Genomic DNA, 23798 nt, shown 5'->3' on the forward strand with positions numbered 1-23798 from the left:
TAGTTGAAATAACAGTAGTATGAGTAGAAGTAGTTGAAGTAACAGTAGTATGAGTAGAAGTAGTTGAAGTAACAGTGGTATGAGTAGAAGTAGTTGAAGTAACAGTAGTAGTAGTAGTAGTAGGAGTAGAAGTAGTAGTTGAAAAAACAGTAGTATGAGTAGTAGTGTTGGATTCCCTGTCTGCTCGTAAGTCTCCACCCCCGGTTTCCGCCCACTGCCACGCCCCTCTCATTCATCCCAGCTGTTGTGCATTGCCTTGATCACCGGCAGGTGATTTAGGGACCACTGCGTACCTGGCTCATTGTCGGGTTGTTCCAGTTCCAGTCTGGTTTGCTTCTTCAGGTGAGAGTGGATCACAAGAGCGGTTGAGTTGCCCTCCCGACTCTGGAGCGGAATCAGTCTGGCGTGCTTCAAGAGCATTGACCACAAGAGCGGTTGAGTTGCCCTCCCGACTCTGGAGCGTAATCCGTCCGGCGTGCTTCAAGAGCAGCCTTCACAAGAGCGGTTGAGTTGCCCTCCCGACTCTGGAGCAGGGGAGGTGGATCTCCTGTGTTCGCTGGACATTACCGTTGGTATTAGTCTGTCTATTCGTTGTGTTTTGTTTTATCGCAATAAAGTCCGCCCTTGGAACTTGAACTGCTGCATCTGTGCATTTGGGTCCTCAACACCACACCCCCTCTAACAGAACAACCCGACCAAGGATGACGGACCCAGCCGCCGCAGCAGCATCGCTTGCTGCAGATCAGCTGCAGGGGGCAGTTGCCTCGCAGGGCGCTCTCCTCGGCCAACACCAGCAGGTGTTGCAGGACTTACTGAACTCCCAGCGTACCATCGGTTCCCAGATGGAGGAGATCGGAGGCATGTTGCACAACCTCTCGTTGCGCCGCCCTGCCGCCGCGGAGCCGGTCCCGGAGGACGAGGAGTCCGCCTGCACCCGTGAGTCCTTTGTTCCCTCTCCTGTGCCTTATGGTGGCGCGTCTGGGGAGTACCGAGGGTTCATGCTCCAGTGTCGGTTTATTTTCACCCAGCAGCCCCGCACGTACGCCTCGGACAATGCGAAGGTGGCATATACGGTGGGTTTGTTACGTGCTAAGGCGCTGGTCTGGGCTGAGGCATGGCTCCACAGACGCCCTGCTCGGGTCTCCTACGAGCGCTTCAAGGAGGCTTTCGAGAGCGTATTCGACCACCCGGTGTACACCCGGGACGTTGTACAGCGCCTGCTCGGTCTCCGCCAGGGGTCCACCAGCGCAGCAGAATACTCCGTGGATTTCCAGATTCTGGCGGCAGAGTCGGGTTGGGGGAATGAGGCGCTGAAGGGGATATACCGCTGCAGTCTGTCGGAGCTTCTGAGAGATGAACTGGCCGTCCGGGACGAACCGGATTCCTTAGAGGAGCTCATCGCTCTCACAGTCAGGATGGACAGCCGTATTCGGGAACGCCGTCGGGAGAGAAACTACCGGCCTTCCAATCCGGTGCGCCAGTTTTCTTCCGCTCCCGGCTCTCAGCCTCCGAGCCCGGTCGGACGGTACAGCCAGGAGCGCGCCCGCTCTCCTTCCTCGGTCCCTCCCCCGTTGGAACCGGAGCCGATGCAGCTCGGGCGGATTCACCTCTCTCCGGAGGAGAGAGAGAGACGCCTCCGCACAGGAAGCTGCCTGTACTGCGGGGATTCGGGACACCGCATGGCCGTGTGCTCCACTCGGCCAAAAGAGAGAGCTCGTCAGTAGGAGTGGGGGTGCTGGCGAGTGGGTCAAGGAGAATTCCCCATTCTGAGTCTCGGTCATTATTTCCTGCCACCCTGAGGCTGTCATCGGGCCCTGTGCACCTGTCAGCCCTCATTGATTCCGGGGCTGAACAGAACTTTTTGGACACTGACTTTATTAGGAGCCAAGGGATTCCTGTGGAGGCGCTAGAGCGCACTCTGCTGGTAAGCGCATTGGATGGTAGTTCACTGGCGGAGATAACACACTGGACTCAGCCAATTTCCCTGCATGTGTCTGGCAATCACAGCCAGAGTACCCGGTTCTATGCGTTTCCGTCCCCCCAGACACCCTTGGTTCTGGGACTTCCCTGGCTCAGGGAGCATAATCCTCAGATTGATTGGGCTGGAGGTAGGATCACCGGTTGGAGTTCTGCCTGTCATTCTCGCTGCCTCAGGTCTGCGCTGCCCCGTCAGGTTATTCCCCCCAGCAGGCCTGACACCGGTCCTGGCCTCGTCGCAGTGCCTCAGGAGTATGTGGATTTGGGAGAGGCGTTCAGCAAGGAGCGGGCTCTTTCACTTCCCCCTCATCGTCCATACGATTGTGCCATTGACCTGCTCCCGGGCGCTCCACTTCCCTCGAGCCGGTTATATAATCTCTCCCGGCCAGAACGTGAGTCTATGGAGAGGTACATCACGGACTCGGTCGCCGCTGGAATCATACGCCCCTCTTCATCACCTGTGGGAGCGGGTTTCTTCTTCGTCTCGAAGAAGGATAAGAGCCTCCGTCCCTGCATCGACTACAGAGGTTTGAATCAAATCACTATCAAGAATAAATATCCGTTGCCGTTGATGTCCTCTGTTTTCGAATCCCTAGCTGGAGCCAAGATATTCACCAAGCTGGATCTCCGCAACGCTTACCACCTGGTCCGTATTCGCGAGGGGGACGAATGGAAGACGGCCTTCAACACACCCCTGGGACACTTTGAATATTTGGTGATGCCGTTTGGACTAACTAATGCCCCTGCCGTCTTTCAGGCCCTGGTGAACGATGTCCTCCGCGACTTCTTGAACCGTTTTGTGTTTGTGTATATTGATGACATTCTCATCTTCTCCCCGAACCCCGAGGAGCACACCAACCATGTTCGCCTGGTTTTGCAACGGCTGTTGGAGAATCAGCTCTTCGTGAAGGCTGAGAAGTGTGAGTTCCACGTTACATCTGTGCAGTTCCTGGGGGTCTTTATCGAGGAGGGTCAGGTGAGAAAAGACCCCGAGAAGGTTAAGGCAGTAACGGAGTGGCCGGTGCCCACTTCAAGAAAGAAGCTTCAGCAGTTTCTGGGGTTCGCCAATTTCTATCGTCGGTTCATCCGGAACTACAGCCGAACGGCAGAACCACTGACACGACTCACCTCTTCCAAGGTCCGTTTTTCATGGACCCCAGAGGCCGATGGGGCTTTTCGTGCCCTCAAGGATCGGTTCGTCTCGGCCCCGATCCTGGTCCACCCAGACGAGACCCGCCAGTTTGTCGTCGAGGTGGACGCCTCGGATACCGGAGTCGGAGCTGTACTTTCCCAGCGGTCCGCTTCCGACTCCAAGCTCCATCCTTGTGCCTTTTTCTCCCGCAGATTGTCCCCGGCGGAGAGGAATTGTGACGTTGGCAACCGCGAACTGTTGGCGGTCAAGTTAGCCTTGGAGGAGTGGAGGCACTGGCTGGAGGGATCGGTGCTTCCCTTCATTGTATGGACCGACCACCATAATTTGGAATATATCCATTCGGCGAGACGCCTCAATTCCCGCCAGGCCCGCTGGGCTTTGTTCTTCACACGCTTCAACTTCACCATCACCTTCCGGCCAGGGCACAAGAACACCAAGCCGGACGCACTCTCCCGTCAGTTTGCTCCGGAGGAGGGAGGTTCTACTCTCGACACCATCCTGCCCGCCTCGTGCGTGCTGGGTGCAGTCACCTGGGAGATTGAGAGGGTGGTACGTGAGGCCCAGCACACCCAGCCTGATCCCGGAGGAGGTCCCCCGAACCGCCTGTTTGTTCCTGAGGCCGCCCGTTCCCAAGTCCTGCGGTGGGCCCACGAGTCCCGTCTTTCGGGCCACCCGGGCATCCGGCGAACTATAAACTGGCTCCGCCGCATCTTTTGGTGGCCATCCCTCGAGGAGGATACGCGTTCGTATGTGCTGGCCTGCACTACGTGCGCCCGCAACAAGGCTTCGCATCGACCTTCCGTGGGGTTACTCAGACCACTTCCTGTGCCCCAACGCCCGTGGTCCCATATCGGTGTGGATTTCGTTACTGGTTTCCCTCCATCTGACACCAACACCGTCATTCTGACGGTTGTGGACCGGTTTTCAAAGGCTGCTCACTTAATTCCCCTGCCCAAGCTTCCATCGGCCCGTGAAACCGCCGATCTGCTAGTTCTACATGTGGTGAGGCTTCATGGCATCCCAGCGGACATAGTTTCGGACCGCGGTCCTCTGTTTTCATCCCAGTTGTGGAAGGCCTTCTGTCACACCCTCGGCGCCACGGCCAGCCTCTCCTCAGGATTCCACCCACAGACTAATGGCCAGACTGAGAGGATGAACCAGGAGCTCGAGGCCATCCTCAGGTGTGTGACCGCCACCAATCCCTCGTCATGGAGCCGTCACCTTCCGTGGGTCGAGTACGCCCACAATTCCCACACATCTACTGCCACCGGGCTGTCCCCATTTGAGGCCTCTTTGGGTTTTCAGCCTCACCTGTTCCCCAGCCAGGAGGTTGAGGTTGCCGTACCTTCGGTCCAAAGCAATGCCCGTCGTTGTAGGCGCGTGTGGAGAGAGACTCGGGGCGCTCTACTTCGCACAGCAGAACAGAACAGGAGATCGGCGAATCGACGGCGTGTTCCAGCCCCGGACTACCGTGTTGGTCAATTGGTGTGGCTTTCGACCAAGGACTTCCCCCTCCGCACCAAGTGTAAGAAGCTCTCCCCCAGATATGTCGGCCCTTATCCCATCATCTCCATCGTCAACCCGGTGTCGGTCAAACTTCAGCTGCCTCATTCCATGAGAATTCACCCAGTATTTCATGTCTCTCTCCTCAAGCCCGTTGTCTCCAGTCCCTTAAATCCTCCGTCTGTACCCCCTCCACCCCCCCGTCTCATTGAGGGGGGCCCCGTCTACACAGTCAATCGCCTCCTGGATGTCCGCCGGCGGGGTAGGGGATATCAGTACCTGGTAGACTGGGAGGGGTATGGCCCAGAGGAACGGTGCTGGGTGCCCCGTTCTCGGATTCTTGATCCGGGGCTCATTAGAGACTACCATCGACAGAACCCTGGTAGATCCGGTGGTTCGCCAAGAGGCTCCCGTTAAGGAGGGGGGGCGGGGGGGTACTGTTGGATTCCCTGTCTGCTCGTAAGTCTCCACCCCCGGTTTCCGCCCACTGCCACGCCCCTCTCCTTCATCCCAGCTGTTGTGCATTGCCTTGATCACCGGCAGGTGATTTAGGGACCACTGCGTACCTGGCTCATTGTCGGGTTGTTCCAGTTCCAGTCTGGTTTGCTTCTTCAGGTGAGAGTGGATCACAAGAGCGGTTGAGTTGCCCTCCCGACTCTGGAGCATGGGAGGTGGATCTCCTGTGTTCGCTGGACATTACCGTTGGTATTAGTCTGTCTATTCGTTGTGTTTTGTTTTATCGCAATAAAGTCCGCCCTTGGAACTTGAACTGCTGCGTCTGTGCATTTGGGTCCTCAACACCACACCCCCTCTAACAAGTAGTAGTTGAAGTAACAGTAGTAGTATGAGTAGAAGTAGTAGTTGAAGTAACAGTAGTATGAGTAGAAGTAGTAGTTGAAGTAACGGTAGTATGAGTAGAAGTAGTAGTTGAAGTAACGGTAGTATGAGTAGAAGTAGTAGTTGAAGTAACGGTAGTATGAGTAGAAGTAGTAGTTGAAGTAACGGTAGTATGAGTAGAAGTAGTAGTTGAAGTAACGGTAGTATGAGTAGAAGTAGTAGTAGTCATAGTAATAGCAGTAGTAGTAATTAGTAATAGTTATAGCAGGAGTACAGGGCTCTCAAGTTTTTAAGACAGGTAAGAGTGACCTCTCTCTCTCTCTCTCTCTCCCTCGCTCTCTCTCTCTCTCTCTCTCTCTGGGCGGAGGCGGAGGCGCGGCCGGGAGGATTACATTTCACCCAGATACAACAGATACGTTCTTCTGATTGGCTATTCGTGTCGCCCATCTCTTTTTATTGATTGGCAGGGGATTCGGGGAGACGTGCTTGATTCCTCCATGGTGAGGGCAGCGACCAGGTCATGTTTGTGTGCTGCGGCACATTAAATAGCCGAGAGGTTTTTTCAGCGTGAGAAATACGATGTGTGGCGGGAGGGCGTGACTTAAGACCGACATGCGTGACAGTCACGCTCAATGCGTGACACTTGAGAGCCCTGGTAGTAGTATTAGTAGCAGGAGTAGCAGTAGTAGTAATAGTCCAAATATTAGCAGCAGTAGTCAAAGTATTAGTCTGCACATTAAGTATTTAATACAAAAATCCTCATTTGAGCTTTATGTTATGATACAGTTAATTTATGGGGCTTTTATTTTGAAAGGGAAGACAGACAGACAGACAGGAGGCTTTACAATGCCTTTGACTGAATATCTGCATGAATATCTCCAAGTCACACACTCCAATGTGTGTGCAGATTGTGTACAAAAGCATCTGTTAAACCCCATATTTGGAGGCAAAAACATGCTCAGATCACCATGATAGTCCATTCAACAGAGAGGAGAGGAGGAGACCATCGCACTGATATCCTTGATATTTTTCTGGAGTTTAAATAGACGTGGGAGCAACAACTTCTCTGAGGCTCAGGTTCACACACACACACACACACACACACACACACACACACGATAGTGCGCGCAACCGTATTACCACGTGGACGCGCGCGCACATACACACGTAGACATAGACACGCAGTCAGTGAGCATAGCAAACTTCATGCTAGTGATCAAATTCACTTCCTCTCCACCAACAGCACCTGTTTTCTCTCTCTGTGTGTGTGTGTGTGTGTGTGTGTGTCCCCACAATGACGTTAAAACAAGAATGAGTGTGAAGCGGTGATTAGTTCAAACTGAAAACACCTGTGATGAGGGAGAGACTGAATTGTATGATCGCCATAGACTCCAGTGCATTTTTTTCTTCATAAAAAGCTTCATATCTCAGGAACTTCAAAGGCAAGACGCCAAAATAATAATATTTTCTGAGAGATGAGACTCTTGCAAACGCGTCGATGTTGTTTGTGGGTCTCTAGGCTACACGATGTGTCTCTAGTCGCAATTTATAAATCAGGTACGGTCGTGGGAGAGACACATTTTTGAGGCAGATTTAACATGGGAGGGAATGGAAGAAGAAGGAGGCCACCTCTCACATATCGTCTGATGTAAACACGCCTGAATCTGTTAGATTCAAATCCAACAGATTCAGACGTGTTTACATCAGATAAGTAGCTGAATATTTTAATAGTTGAACGGTTTCTGTAGCTGAATATATGAAGGAGGAGATAAGGTGCAAAATATGTACGGAAGAAATAGAATAAAAAAATAAAAAAAAAGAAGTTGAATAAAGAAGAGGATAACAATAGTTGGACTGCTGAAGCATTCCAACTAATTAGATAAACTCAAAAGTGCAAAGTCCTAAAACTGAAAAAAAAGGTTTTCAACAGCTGAACACTATTTTAGCATACCTCTTGAGATATCTACAAATATCACCACAAATATTGAATATCATCATTCAAATAATTCAACAATGTATTAAAAATGATGTTACAAAACAACAATATCTAGTTAACAATGAACACAAATATATACATTTTACAACATATCCATGAAAGCCACAGTGACTCTCAACCCAGTGCTGGCTTTATTAATAAGTGCTCATATTACAGTATTACAACACATAGTAGTAGTACAACACATTTGTGCTATTTGACTTTGTGCTATATGTATTGAAGTAGCCAACAGTTTTAACGTCTGAATAGTGTCAACAAAAGACTGTCAAATTCAATAAAGTGAAATTAATTAACATCTAGAATATTTATTATTAAACATTTCCTATTTAACTGGAATAATTATAGATAATACATTATCTAATAATACATACAGACTATATAAATTAATTCAATAAATAAAATAAAGTCGTTAATTTTAGAAATATGAATTTAACTGAATTGTCATGCCGCTTCAAATTCAGTTTATTCTGGCGTCAAATGATGTCAATCAAAAGAGCCAAGATATTATATTCTTGTCATCTAAAAAGAGAAATGTGTGTGCAGGGCCTTTACCTGGTTATTAAACCACTGGTTTCAGCTCATTTCTCCTCTGTAAACATCAGTGTTGGTCAGTTAGTTCATGTATTAGGGTTCTGTGATCATATTAATTCATGTGTTAGGGTTCTGTGATCATATTAATTCATGTGTTAGGGTTCTGATCATATTAATTCATGTGTTAGGGTTCTGATCATATTAATTCATGTGTTAGGGTTCTGTGATCATATTAATTCATGTATTAGGGTTCTGATCATATTAATTCATGTGTTAGGGTTCTGATCATATTGGGCTTTAGGTTTATTTTTCTGTGCCTTAATTTCGGATGCGAGTCGGTCCGTGTGCTTTGTCTCGTAGTGGCGCTTCACATCGCTGATTTTAATATCGCTGAACATGAGTCGTATTGCTCTTGAACTGATTGTGGGAATAATAAACATATAACAGTCTCTCCATTCATGGTTAAAGGCTCTGGTTAAGCGGCCCACATTTCTCTTTTTGGAGCGCCAAGTGAAATAACTTCTCTGATTCACGTACTTTTTTCAACTATCTGATCTCTCTCCTGTCGCTCCATGTGTGTGAATATGGCACAAGAGTCGAGGGCGGGGCTTACCGGAATACACACATGTGATTGGTCGAGTGTGTGAGAGGATTTACAAGGCGTGTGTTTCCTGGACCGCTGAACGAGAGCCGCAAAGGCAGGAAAAGCTGCGCCGGTGAAAGAGAAGCGATCCATCAACAGTTAATAATTCGGAAATAACAATTGGATTTCGGTCCAGGGTCCACAGACAACGGCAAATGGGTCCGGACCCGGACCGCCTGTGAGTGACCCATGCACTAATAAATAATGCGCACCAGGCACCAGTGGTGATTGAGAAGTGGGTATAGCAATGCTGACTGAAAAATAAGCGGGTATACGCCGTGTACCTGCGTATAACCTGGACTACACCACTGACCTCTGGCGGCAGCATTAAGTCCCTCCCAATGCAAAAAAAAAAAACGAGTTAACGCATGATCAAATGATTAACGCCGTTAATAGTTTGCCGCGTTAACGTGCCCAGCCCTAATATATGTAGATATATTGTACCTCCTCCTTTTTTCCCCCTCTGCCTCTTAACCGTGCCTAGTCGCTTCTTCTTTCAGTTTTTCAAATTGATTAAATTACTTTATTAAACTAAATGATTATCCTGCTTTATGTTTTTTTCATCTTCTAAAGGTTTGACGTTGTGGGACAGTGAAACTCTACAGGGGAAGATAACTGAAGAAGTTCAACCCTACAGTGAATTTGAAATTACTGCATCTGACACCATTGAATCCAAGTCCTCTCTGCTGGATGTTGAAGCTTCTCTGAAGGCCAGTTTCCTCAGTGGACTGATTGAAGTTGAAGGATCTGCCAAGTATCTGAATGATCAGAAGAAATTCCAGAATCAGAGCAGAGTGACGTGTCAGTACAAATCCACCACCAACTTCAAACAGTTGTCAGGGATTGACCATCTTACCACAGACACCGACCAAATTAATATCATCAAGAATAGCTCGGCAACACATGTAGTCACGGGCATCCTCTATGGGGCAAATGCTTTCTTTGTGTTCGACAGTGAGAAGTTAGAGGCCAGCAGCGTTCAGGACATCCAGGGCAACATGAAAGCTGTGATCAAGAAGATCCCCGAACTTAGTGTTGAAGCGAGCGCTGGCATCAAGCTGACTGATGCAGAAAAAGCCCTGACTGATAAATTGTCCTGCAAATTCATCGGAGACTTCATCCTTGAAAGCAACCCTGCAACATATGTAGATGCAGTGAAGACCTACGTACAACTTCCACAGCTACTGGGAGAAGATGGAGAGAATTCTGTCCCAGTGAAGGTCTGGCTGATGCCACTGAAGAATTTGTATCCCGAAGCTGCTGAGATGACGAGTGAGATCAGCGTTGGACTGGTGAGGAAGATGCAGGATGCTCTTGAAGATTTGAGGGAAGTACGAATGAGATGCAACGATTCTCTGGAAGGTGGAGTGGTAGAGAACTTTCTAATTCTTCAAGAAGAGTTAAAAACGTTCAAAAAATTGTGTCAGCACTATGCATCTAACCTCCAGCAGACCATGAAGAAGAAACTCCCCTCCATCCGTGAAGGTAAAGAAGATGAGAGCTCAGCAGAAAAAGTCTTTGAAGACAGACGCAACTCACCATTCAGTCAAGATAAACTGAGCAAGTGGCTGGATGGTAAAGAGAGAGAAATCAACGTCGTCAGATCCTGTTTAGATATCATGAAGGGAATAAAGATCGTGCGAAATCAGTCCGAGCTGGACAGAGAGGTTCTTACTGGAAAGTTAATTTTCTGCTTTGTTTTCACCTCCATGAAAAGAGGGGATCCCTTCCTTGATGAGATGGCCACCTACTTGGACTCCCCTGAATTAGGGAGTACCAATGAAGAAGACCAGTGGTTCTACTCAGAGGACGTTCTCACCAAAATGAGAGAACAAGCCGAAAAATTTGTGACTTTGACCAGTGTATTTCCTTTCATGGGTTTTCATTTCCTCATCACAGTCATTCCAGATGAGGAGTACAAGGGAGCAACTGTCTACCGTTACGAGGACGGTATTCTGGTCAATCGAAATTCACTTATCATAGACTAAAAAGATCTGATCTGGCGTAAGTTTAAAAATGCTTTTGAGCCAAAATTACGCTGCACTAATTACTGTCCTGCAGAAACCCGTTTGACCATCAGAATTAATGCATTTGTTTTGGTCTCTCCATCAGATTAATGTGATCTCATCCTGGATGTTCGAATACCAGAGGAAACATCTGGATTGATTGTGTAACCAACTATGTCTACCTGCGTCCAGTTGAGTGAGATCAATGACTTGTTAGATCCTTGGTCTGTTCATAGAGAGATGGGTTTACAAGTAAAGTTTAAACAGTAAAGTAACATCCCATGTTAACTTGAACTTGTTTCATAAATTCCCAAAAATGTATTAAAAACCCAGAGAGCATGAAAATAGATGACCTTATAAAAGTTACACAATATGTAATGTTCTGTTCATCAGACTGGTTTGTGCTTCACAATCAGTTTCAACTTTATTTTTAAATCACGTTTTAATCATTTTAATTAAATTCTTATTCCTGATCATTATTGCTTTGTCATCACTAATATGTTGACATATATTATCAAAGCTCATGTCAAAACGTTCATAACTTGTTTTAGTGGATATATCCTGTTGATTATGTTTTGACATAAGGGAAAGTGCCTTTGATTCATTTAGCTTTTGTTTCTTTTCTTCTTTGTGTTGTATTTTTAAAATAGTTATCTTGGCTTAATACTAATTCTGTACCTTAATCCTGACCTCAAGTTCAACTAATGACTTTACTCTGGAAAGAGACACAGTTAACACCATTTTATCAGATGTTAGGCACACTGCTGATGTTTATGGAGCTCCAGTAAAGTTTCCACTTCACTTGGTACATCAGATATGTTGCTAACTCTTTTATAATTACTTATACTTGTGATTCAGAGCTTATAGTAACAAACATTGGATTTGTTTTACTCATTTAGCCCCACTTGAGCCCCAGCCATTTCCCCCAAAAATTACAAATGGTTTGCATTCCCATACTAAACACAGAATATCTCCTCATATACAAGGGCTATTTGAATCATTTCAAAAGGTATAATATACAGAGAACAATGAAATAATGAATAACAATGAAATAACAATGAAATGTATGTTGGAATATAACACATAGTTGATGTAAAAATAGTCAGTGATGACATCATTTTGTTGCAAACATTGATGATGTTCATAGAAGTGAACTAATGTGAGATTGCAGAGACACAGTAACACCTGTTGGACATGTTTACTCTCTTCTGGAGCAGAATATTCAATAAAGTGGAGACCTGACTTCACCACTGTGTGCTGCTTTGTTTCCTTTATATTAAACGCTTGTAGCAAAGGTACAGAGAAGGTCTCCTTTGGATCTCTAACACATTCATGTCTTTCAATGCAAAGAACACAACACAAGAAGATAGTTTGGAAAGGGGAAGCTGGTTAGCCTAGCTTGCTAATGTTAGCATTGCTTTCCACCAGGAGAGAATTACTTCCTAATCTCTTTTTATTATGGCGTTAGTTCAGTCTCATAAATGACAAATGTGCACAGAACAATTCACAAATATATTCAATTTATAAATGCACACAGAAGGGTTTACAAATACATTCCAATGATTTATATAAATGTAAAAAAAAAAAAATCACAAATAGATTTCTGCATTTGTTTGTGAAAAGCTTCACATTTACGAGTGGCTTTTATGAGACTCCCCTGCCGTGCTTTGGATTCACAAATGCTTTTTTTTCAATATGGACCTATCCGTAGCCAATCAGATGTCGCCCTCATTTTCAACCAATCACACGAGTGCAGCTCCCCCCTCCCCTACCCACGAGGGCGGTGCCAGCGTACAGTTACGGAATTTGCGGAGGTGATCAGCCAGACAATGGCGTCTGGTACACATCCAACATCTCAACTGTACCAGTGCAGCCCAAAGTGCCCATTTGACCACGGAGACCCGGTGCCGTCCGAAGCAAGCGGTCTGAAGTCCCTTTGAATTACAAAGGATAAGACTTGATTTACTAGTCTCCTCTACCTACGGAGGATTAAGCTTGAGATGGGGACTACACATGTAGAAGATCCCTAAACACTACTATCCTTTAGTGTGACACTATACCTGTTTCATTCAATTGAACGTCTTGGTGATTTATATATGAAAAGAAAAAATTATAAAACTAGAATGAAAACACATTCTTACAATTTTGTAAACTGGAACTAAACAACTGAAGACTCCAGGGCCTCGTACCTGGCTTACTGAGTTAGCGGCTAATTGTCAGGAAAAGATGACGTAGGTCTGGCTTTTCGGTTTCTCGAAGCAAGCTTAGATGAATCACCATAGCAACTCAGCCAAAAATGTAAACCTGCTCCCGGGCAGGTTTACTGAACTTCACTGGATAAGCTGGACACTCCCACCGACAAAAAAGGCAGCTTCTTCCTCATTGATGAAGGAGCGATATTAGCTATATTAGTTTTATAGGGAGAGAGTTCTTTCAGATCGCCAGGATCCATCCTTTACCTCATCATGACTTCCTGTACGCGGCGATATAGATTTTGCCGGCAAGAAATAATTTATTTAGAGAGCTTCTCGAGCCGCGGACATTGATCACCACAGACGCAGCTGATCACCGTCTCAGACACAGACTGTCAGCCGCTGCATGCCGCTGTTCTTAAGTTTATTTAGCGCTTAAGAAACTGATGGATGTGTTGAAATCACTCATAATTATATGACAGTGTTATTAGTACACCATACATATCTTATTGTAGAACTTTCTGAACCCTGTGGAACTCCATGGCGAACAGCAGTGGTAACCGAGGCCTCATCGTCTACAAATACAAAGTGAGATTATCTGATAAATACGACTTAAACCGGCTTAGTGCTGTACCTTTAATACCAATCAACTGGTCTAGTCTCTGTAATAAGATGTCATGGTCAATGGTGTCAAACGCTGCACTAAGGTCTAAGAAGACCAGTACAGAGACAAGTCCTTTATCAGCACTAAGGTCTAACAAGACCAGTACAGAGACAAGTCCTTTATCAGCACTAAGGTCTAACAAGACCAGAACAGAGACAAGTCCTTTATTAGCACTAAGGTCTAACAAGACAAGAACAGAGACAAGTCCTTTATCAGCACTAAGGTCTAACAAGACCAGTACAGAGACAAGTCCTTTATCAGCACTAAGGTCTAACAAGACCAGAACAGAGACAAGTCCTTTATCAGCACTAAGGTCTAACAAGACCAGAGACAAGTCCTTTATCAGCACTAAGGTCTAACAAGACCAGAGACAAGTCCTTTATCAGCACTAAGGTCTAACAAGACCAGAGACAAGTCCTTTATCAGCACTAAGGTCTAACAAGACCAGAGACAAGTCCTTTATCAGCACTAAGGTCTAACAAGACCAGAGACAAGTCCTTTATCAGCACTAAGGTCTAACAAGACCAGAGACAAGTCCTTTATCAGCACTAAGGTCTAACAAGACCAGACCAGAGACAAGTCCTTTATCAGCACTAAGGTCTAACAAGACCAGTACAGAGACAAGTCCTTTATCAGCACTAAGGTCTAACAAGACCAGAACAGAGACAAGTCCTTTATCAGCACTAAGGTCTAACAAGACCAGAACAGAGACAAGTCCTTTATCAGCACTAAGGTCTAACAAGACCAGAACAGAGACAAGTCCTTTATCAGCACTAAGGTCTAACAAGACCAGAACAGAGACAAGTCCTTTATCAGCACTAAGGTCTAACAAGACCAGAACAGAGACAAGTCCTTTATCAGCACTAAGGTCTAACAAGACCAGAGACAAGTCCTTTATCAGCACTAAGGTCTAACAAGACCAGAACAGAGACAAGTCCTTTATCAGCACTAAGGTCTAACAAGACCAGAGACAAGTCCTTTATCAGCACTAAGGTCTAACAAGACCAGTACAGAGACAAGTCCTTTATCAGCACTAAGGTCTAACAAGACCAGAACAGAGACAAGTCCTTTATCAGCACTAAGGTCTAACAAGACCAGAGACAAGTCCTTTATCAGCACTAAGGTCTAACAAGACCAGAGACAAGTCCTTTATCAGCACTAAGGTCTAACAAGACCAGAACAGAGACAAGTCCTTTATCAGCACTAAGGTCTAACAAGACCAGAACAGAGACAAGTCCTTTATCAGCACTAAGGTCTAACAAGACCAGAACAGAGACAAGTCCTTTATCAGCACTAAGGTCTAACAAGACCAGAACAGAGACAAGTCCTTTATCAGCACTAAGGTCTAACAAGACCAGTACAGAGACAAGTCCCCTATCTCATGCAACTAGAAGGTCATTAGTAATTGTCACCAGTGTCTCTGTGCTATGATGCTTTCTAAATCCTGACTGAAACTTCTCAAATAAACTATTGTTATGTAAAAAGTCACACAACTGGTTTGCGACTACCTTCTCCAGTATCTTAGAGAGGAAGGGAAGGTTAGAGATAGGTCTGTAGTTAGCCAACACCTCTGGATCCAGAGTGGGCCTCTTAAGGAGAGGTTTAATTACAGCAACTTTAAAAGACTGTGGTACATGACCCGTTAGTAAAGACCCATTGATAATATCTAGTAGAGAGGCACTAACTAAAGATAAAACTTCCTTAAACAGCTTAGTCGGAACAGGGTCCAGGAGACAGGTAGACGATTTAGATGTAGAAACCATTGAAGACAGTTGGTCCAGGTTGATGGTCAAACATCCCTCCAGAAACACAGCAGGGCCCACAGCCTCCTCCATGTCATCCCACCTGAGGATGGACCGGCAGTAGTCGAGGGCAGGAGATCACCGATCCTGTCTCTAATAGCCAGAATCTTACCATTGAAGAAGTTCATGAAGTCATTACTACTGAGGTCTATAGGAATACACGGATCCACCGAGCTATGACTCTCAGCCAGCCTGGCCACAGTGCTAAAGAGAAACCTAGGGTTGCTCTTGTGTTTCTCTATTAGTGATGAGTAGTAGGCTCCTCTGGCATTACGGAGGGCCTTCTTATATGTTCTCAGACTATCCCGCCAAACCAATCGGGACTCCTCCAGACCGTTGGAACGCCATATGCCCTCAAGCTTCCGTGATGCTTGCTTTAATATGCGGGTCTGAGGGTTGTACCATGGAGCGAGCCTCCTTTGCTTAATGATCCTCTTTTTTAGAGGGGCTATCGAGTCCAGTGTCACTCTCAGTGAGCCAGTAGCATCATCGACGAGCTGATCAATCTGGGAGGGAGTAAAGTTAGCACAGGAGTCCTCTGTTATATTGAGACATGGTAATGAATCAAATACAGAAGGAATCGCTTCCTTAAATCTAGCAACAGCACCGTCAGTTAGACATCTGGTGTAAAAACTCTTGCCTTACGCTGTACAATCCGGTAGTATAAACTCAAAAGTTATAAGGCAATGGTCGGATAAAAGAGGGTTCAGTGGAAACACTACTAAATGCTCCACAACAATGCCATATGTAAGAACAAGGTGGAGGGTGTGGTTAAAACAGTGAGTCGTTCCTGTACTCTCTGACAGAAGCCAATCGAATCCAACAATGAGCTAAATGCAACACTAAGGCTATCATTGCTGACATCCACATGAATATTAAAATCCCCTACAATAATGATGACGCCAGCTGGAAACGTTTCTTTTGGCAAAGTCTTCCTCTTGAAAATGACCATTGGTGGAAGTTTCTGGCCATTAGCCTGGCAACTGAGAACTACAGTGAAGGATGACTTCTCGTTCCCTGTGGTGCGTATAGACACTGTTTTGGTCCCTGTTTTCTCTACAGTGCAGTTCACAGGGATATTAAAGGTGAGGGGAACCTCGTCCATGTTGGTGATGTGCTCTGGCAGGATCTTCTTTTCAGTGATCTTGTTTTTGCAGTATGCGCGGAAAATGACCAGCTTTTCTTTGTAATCTTTTGGCAGTTGCTGCGAGATGGTATTTCGTGTGCGGATAGAGAAATTACGTCTTTTCATAAAACGAAAGGACCGCCTCGAAAGTCATTGATATCCATGTCCCGTGCTAACGCTGTTGCCTTCAGTCGAATAGAGACTGTAGAGACGCTTCTACCTGCTGCTCTCTGTTCAATAACCCACTGTTCAATTTTGTGCTCTAACTGTGGCCATCTCGCTGTGTTCCCGCGGAAACTCCATGTGTTCTTCTTTACTTGGCGCAGGTCATCTTCTTGCTTCCTCCACTTCCGTACCATTGATTCATTAATGTAGAATTCTCTCGCAGCTGCTCTATTCCCATATTCTACTGCGTGACTGATAGCCTTGAGTTTGAAGTCTGCGTTGTAAGCGTGTCTTTTGACAGGTGCCATTTTGGGGTCCTTATACACACACTGTAATATTATGGTGAAGCACAGTATGTATTACTCCGCGACGTCCTTTGTAGTTTACCAAAGTCGTACTAAAACATTTTGACTTAGTGCCGTGAGCGCCTTATACCACACAAAATCGCTTAGAGGGCAGTAAGCAAAACCAGAATTAATCCATATGTAAGGCGTACTGTCGTTTTTTGAGAAAATTAAAGACATTGTAAAGTGCCCTATAGTGCAAAAAATATGGTACATTAAACAAATATTGTCTAATTGTGGGTACATATTTTATACTTTTAACTCCCTGATTTGAACGTCTTCCAGACTCTTTCCTCACGAGATGAGACGCCATTTCAAGTAATCTATTTATAATAATCTATTTTTTTTAAAACAGCTTCAATAACAAAACAAAATGTTTGATGCATAAATCTGTGTAAAATAATAATAATGTATATAATCTCTGCTTAAATTCCTCTGATTTCATGTGTTTTTATGTTCCATCTTTAATCCGTAATGTTGTAGTGTAAATGTAATTCATGGGGCTGAACACCCTTGTGTCTCTTTGTTTCCCTTTTTTTTACGTCTCCGTGCTTCCATTGGTAACTGCGTGTTTAACATCACATTGCTATGAATTGTGGGTAATTCACTTGGCCAAAGTCTGCATCTAATGCTGACTTACGGAAAGGGATCGTAAAGGGCTCAAAATGTCTGCTAGAAACACTCAACGATGTGACAGCGGGACAGAACCAAACCCTCACGGACTTCGAGCGAGCGCACCTCAAAATCTGTGAGTCCTTAAAACTCGTTGTACCCCATCCCCCCTGCGCCTATTATCGGACGGGAAAATCGTCAACATTTTTGTTTTAACGTTTCCTTAATTATCTCTGGAACCACATTGTTGTTAAACTTCATCTGAAGTTCTACAATACCACAATCGTTGTGAGAAGATCCATTAGGTGTAAAAAATAATTCAATTAACCGTTAAGTTTGAGTACTTACGTAATCTCCGACGACCCTACGTCAGCTGCGTCAGCTTGCCCCGGCGGCCAAAACGGTTTCACAAGATCCTTCATAAGTATCCCTTACAACGTCGGACTTCCCTAACAAACACATCTCAGTACGGGCTTGTGGGATCCTAACAAAGCAATCCGCAGCCTTATAAACCCCCCATAAGTACCTGAACGATCACAAAACGGCAAAAAGCTTCTTTTTTTCCGCTTCGTCTCAGACCTCCGTGTTCTGTCCCCTTCGTGTGCGACCCACCTTTGTAAAAACACGTCACAGAGCAAGAGGGAAGGCTTATGCAAATGTAAACATCAGGCAGCTCTGGTGGGAGAAAGTTTTCTCATAGAAAGAGTGATTTTTCGTTTTTGAACCGAACGACACAGTTTTTTTTACAAAAAATTGGTGGCAAGACCCCTGAGCTTCTTTTTAATATGAAGTTAGATTTGTGTCTTTATTACGCAAACAAAAAAACATGTTTTGAGAGCAAATTTCTGGTTTGTAACTAGAATATCTGGCTACAATTAAAAAAGCATTGCTCTCAAAATGAAAAATTTTGCTAAAAAAAAACAACTGTGCTCTCAATCCTGAAAGTTAGGAGTTGAGTTTTGGACGTAGTGGGCGGGGCATACGCTGCTGAATGAGGCAGGAGTGTCTATTGGTGGGCTCGACTGGCTCTTGGCACACACACACTAACGGGAGGTTACGTGAGGAGGACACTGTCACGACCCGGGTGTGTGGTGCGGAGACTCAGGTGCAAAGGAAGAGACCGGAAGCAGGTTTGAGGGGGGGAAAAATCCAAAACGTTCTTTACTTTAAAGTTACTTCAAAAAACTCAAAACAAAAACTAGGAAAATGTGGCACAGGACGTGGAGCACATGAACACACGGGAACAAAGAAACAAAGACAAACCGACGGGACAAGGGAAGGTGGGGGAGTATATATAGGGGAGGGGAAACACAGTTGAAGGGAATGACAATCAGGGGACACCCATGAGTGGCTGAGGGCAGGTGAAGGGAATGACAATCAGGAGACACACAAACTCACCCACACACAATCAACCAGGTGTTACAGACACGGAGGTAAGTTGACATTATATTGCTCTGTTCGTCAACATTATTTTAAATGTAGTAGCACTTCTCTTTGTGTTCATGTTGTTAGTGTCGTGGAGTCTCTTTCTTTAACCCTCTGGGGGTCTTGCGTCACGCCGGCGTGATATACAGTGTTTAATTTAAAAAAAAATCCCATCTCCACGAAAAAACGGCACAGAAAAAAGAATCGCCAAACTCTGCAGTTTCCGGCCCCTCCTATGTGAGCTTCTGCGTGTCTCTAAAAGGAGCTGACACTCCTTTCACCGGGATTAGTCAATTCAGGTGTCCGTCAACATTTTTTGTGACTACCAATGAACACTCAGGAAATCCCTAAGGACCTACCCATGTTTATATATACATGCTGTAGTTTACAGTCAGACAGAAGCTAGAGATCATGGAGAGAACACACTTCACAACAGAGGAAGACGATGCAGCGATGAGGACGGAGGAGCGTCAGACAGGCCCTGAAGGCCTCGACTCCTGCAAGAGGATCATCCAGAGAGAATCCTCTTGAAGATGGGTACGTGTATTTACTAACTCAACTTTGTTTTAGCATATTTACGCTAGGACAGTGAGCACATTTAGCTGGGCCCGATCCCTTCGGTGGTTTTCCCCGGTGCCCGAGTCTGACGGGGCTGGTTGTTGGGGAGCTAGCAGGGAGCTAGCGCTAGCTCCGCGAGCTAACGGGAGTTAGCTAGAGCAGTTCTACCCGAGGGCCAATCAACATATAATAGTCACCTCATTGTAATAATAATGGTGCGACAGGACTCCATCGTTTACTAAATATATGCTTCTGGAGCCTTAATGAATATGTGATTTGCTCCATTTGATAGATGTCCCATAATTTCTGGATCCATACATCGTATGTTGGGGGATCCGGTTTTAACCATCTGATGGTTATACCCTTCAATGCTGCTGTTAGTTGTATGTTGAGGAGGTATTTTTTGGTCCTCCCGTCCTTCAGGTATACCTCCCAATATTGCTACTGTGGGGTCTTGTTGCAGACATGAAAATCCCTCACCTTTCGGCGAAATTCGCTGTTTTGAAACCAAAATAGGTGACCTAAGTGAATCGTGTAGATCCGAAGAGTTTTTGTTTTTGGGAGAGAGGGGGGGTCGTGATCATCTTAGCAATAGAAGATCTTTGACGTGTCGAGTCTTGGCCAATCAGCGTTAAGATGTCTACAGCGGCTTCATTTCCCTCCAACCAGTTTTTTTAATGGAAAGCTAGTCAGCTAGCTAACACGTTAGCTAACGTTGTTGGAGAGACAGCAAGTGAGATTACTGGCAGCGGAGAGTCCGTGGCAGCGTGTGAGTCAGCCAGGAGAGCGGAGAGTCAGCGGCGACTCAGTTCTACCTACCGACACCTCACTACATATAAGGAGAGGACAATGGAGATTTTATCCAACTTTTATTTTAATAAAAAAAAGAAATGAGTTTCCTCCGTAGGGTGGCCGGGCTCCTGTTTATATTTAAGGGTTTAAGATCTACGTGTAGGAAAAAGTGTATCCTCTAGTTAATTACAATCTATAGAGTTATGTGGTTATAATCACTGTCACACAGAGAGAGGTGTGCATGTTCAGGTTTACCTGGTGGAAACTGGTGGAGATTTTATTTAGATATTTAGGTATTATTCTTAAACATGTGGACCATTTCTTAATTACCCCTCGGGGATAAATAAAGTTTTTCTGATTTTTCTGAGTTTTTCTGATTCTGATTTGGTGAGGTCAGTTCGCCCAGACTGAACCGAGCCATCCTTGGGATGATAGCAAGGGTATCTTATCTTATCCTATTGTTTTGGATTCCTCTGTTTTTTTGTTTTCTTCCTTTTGGCTATCACTTTTCTTTCTCAGGGCCGCGACCAAGCGGCAGGCGCCAGCTGGGTGATGTGGACCGTCTCCTGTCTGCACACGGATGGCAGCGGGGGGGGGGGGGGGGGGGGGGGGGGGGGGGGGGAGGGGAAAGGGGAGAGGGCAACCATTTCAAAGAATAATTGTTGATGTATAAAACTCATGTGAACTATTTTTCCGGGTCAGACCTCCAAACCATTTGTGGGGGAGAGCTCTGCCCATTCAATTGAATTATTTCCAAGTTTCTGTTATATAATATATATATAATTGTTATATAATATATAATATAATAAATACTTAAAGACATTTAGGTGTTTCACATCGCATTTGTTTTCTCTAAAGGAGATTGAGGAGTATAATTAATTTCCATTACAGAAACATTATTCCAGTGTCCTAGACTAACAGTGACGTCTCCTCAAAGTAAAGTGGTATAACAGTATGACATAATATGGTCAAATAAAAAGGCTGGTATATTATACATATTATGGCACATAAGTGTAATATTATGAAGTGAAACGTAGTAGTAGCAAAACAATATTCAGTATAGTACAGCAGTATTGCATATTGTAAGTATTAAGTCTACAAATATATATATATATATATATATATATATATATATATATGTGTGTGTATATATATGTGTGTGTACACGTACACTTGGGTATTGACAAAAGAAGAATTAAAACCCATAATGATCATAGTTTGTCAGCTTCTTGACGAGTGACGCTGTTCGGCACTGACTCGCCCGTCACTGCCCCTCCGCCCCGCTGGTGTCACCTTTTTCACCCCTCATGAGTTTGCAGGTCTGACTGTAAATGTTAGACCCAGTGACAGGCTGGCATGAAATGGCTTGCATAATACTTAGTAAGGAGGCCATAATAATTTTTGACTCATGGCTGAAGTTAAGTTTCTCCAGCTCTCCCCAGGTTGGCAAAAAAAGCATCTCAAAATGCATCAAATTGATGCTTTAAAATATGGAATATTTAACTTTTTCTTACGGAGGAGCATGCCCCCGGACCCCCCTAGATAATATCTTCTCACCTTTTTCACCCCTGACCCGTTTTCATGCCTGTTGTTGGAATATCTCTTTGAGGGAATCAAAGACTTCCCTCCAGTATACATTTAATTTGGGGCATAGCCAGAATATGTGTGTGTGATTGGCAGCGCTTCCGCAATTCTGCCAACACAAGTTGGAATGTGTTGGGCCCATCTTGGCTACTATTTCTGGAGTTCTGAATAATCTGGTGATAATTTTCCATTTAAATTCCCACCAGGTGTTTGAGTTTGTAACTCGGTGTGCCTCTGTGCCTATTTCCTCCCAGGTATTCTGTGGTATGGTCTTGTTCATTTCCGCTTTCCATCTCTGCTTTATCTGTTGGGAATTATGTAAATCTATAGATAGAAATATGTTATATAGTTTACTTATTGTTTTCTTATTTTCGTTCCCCATCTGAATTTCTATTAAAAACATTTCTAGAGTCGTACATTTCACAAGCTTTCCCCATTCTTTGTGTGTTGTTAGAAAAGTTCTCAGTTGTAGGTATCTGAAAAAAATCTGTTTTGGGGAAATCAAAATATTTTTTCAGCTGCTCTAATGTCTTAAGGTTGTCCTCATTAAATAGCTGGTGCAGGTGAACCAGTCCCATGTCTGACCACTTTCTAAAGCCCATGTCTAGATTGTTAGGTGTGAAGGTCTTCATAGATCCAATGCTTGTTAATAATGGAATTAACTTCGGAAGCCCAAAAGCTGTCTGTATTTTGTTCCAGATTTTAAGAGTAATCTTAGTCCACTCTGGCACTTCTTTTATGGGTTTATCTAAAAAAGGCAATATTTGTAAGGGCTCTGGGCATACTGTACGTGTTTCTCAATGTTAAGCCAGCGAGTGTCTGTGCCATTCTGAATCCTCACTATCAGAGGTTTCATTTGTGCAGCCCAGAAGTAATATTTTAAGTTAGGAAGTTTAAGGCCTCCATTTAGTTTAGATAGCTGTAGGGTTTTAAGTTTAATTCTAGGACGCTTTTTTTTGCTAGATAAATTTGGAGATTATTTTATCCAAATTATCAAAACTAGATTTTTTAATTGCTATAGGTAGCATCTGGAATAAATAGATAAGTCTGGGTAGAACATTCATGCAAATACTTTCAACACGGCCGAGGAGGGACAAAAGGAGCATAGTCCATCGTTCCAGGTCACTATCAATGCACCAAATTATTTTACTATAATTGGCCTCATATAAATTATGTAAGGATGGGGGGATGTATATCCCCAGGTATTTTATACCGTCTTTTGGCCATTTAAATCCACTTTGGAGTTTTACACTTATTGAGATGTTACTGTTGACATCCACAGCCTGTTTTTCCACATTTACCTTGTATCCTGAGTAGTATCCATACTGTGAGATGAGTTCCTTTAGATGTGGTATTGTTGATGCAGGTTGCGTCAGATATAATAATACATCATCAGCATAAAGGGATATTTTATGCTCTTCTTTATGTATTACAGTTTATTTTATTTTATTATAATCTCGGATGAGCTGGGCCAAGGGTTCGATACTAATTGCGAACAGCAGGGGAGATAAAGGGCAGCCTTGTCTGAGGCTGCAGCTGCGTTTCTTTGTGATCTATATTCGTTAACTTTAACAGCTGCTTGATCTCCCATTCCTCAATAGGCTCATCTAATTCCTTGGTTGATGATTCTGTCAGTTCAGTTAATTTGATAGGATTTAGGAACTCTAAGTTTTGCATTATCAGAGCAGGTATCTGTATTTTTGTATAAAGACTTGTAAAACTCTGTAAAGGATTCTGCTATTTTATCTGGTTTTGTAACAAAAGTTTCTTTTGATTTTATTTTATGTACCGTATTAGATGATTGCTGTTTTCTATACTTCTGTGCCATCAATTAATCCATTAACTAAGATATATCTCCCCTCTGTGTCTTTATATACTAGTGTTTGTG

At 44.6% G+C, this 23798-nt stretch overlaps 1 protein-coding gene across 1 annotated transcript; it reads left to right on the top strand.

The window, feature by feature from the left end:
* Positions 1–701: 701 nt before the first annotated feature.
* LOC306754053 (stonustoxin subunit alpha-like) lies at positions 702–10628 on the top strand (the record flags this gene model as incomplete). Its single annotated transcript, XM_079237962.1, has 7 exons — positions 702–905; positions 987–1716; positions 1830–1924; positions 2045–2108; positions 2155–2229; positions 2574–2692; positions 9246–10628. The coding sequence occupies 7 exons, from the start codon at positions 702–704 to the stop codon at positions 10626–10628; spliced, it is 2670 nt and encodes an 889-aa protein (XP_079094088.1).
* Between the last annotated feature and the right edge of the window lie 13170 nt (positions 10629–23798).

Source organism: Taurulus bubalis (genome assembly GCF_910589615.1).
Source record: "Taurulus bubalis genome assembly, chromosome: 2".
NCBI lineage: Eukaryota > Metazoa > Chordata > Actinopteri > Perciformes > Cottidae > Taurulus > Taurulus bubalis.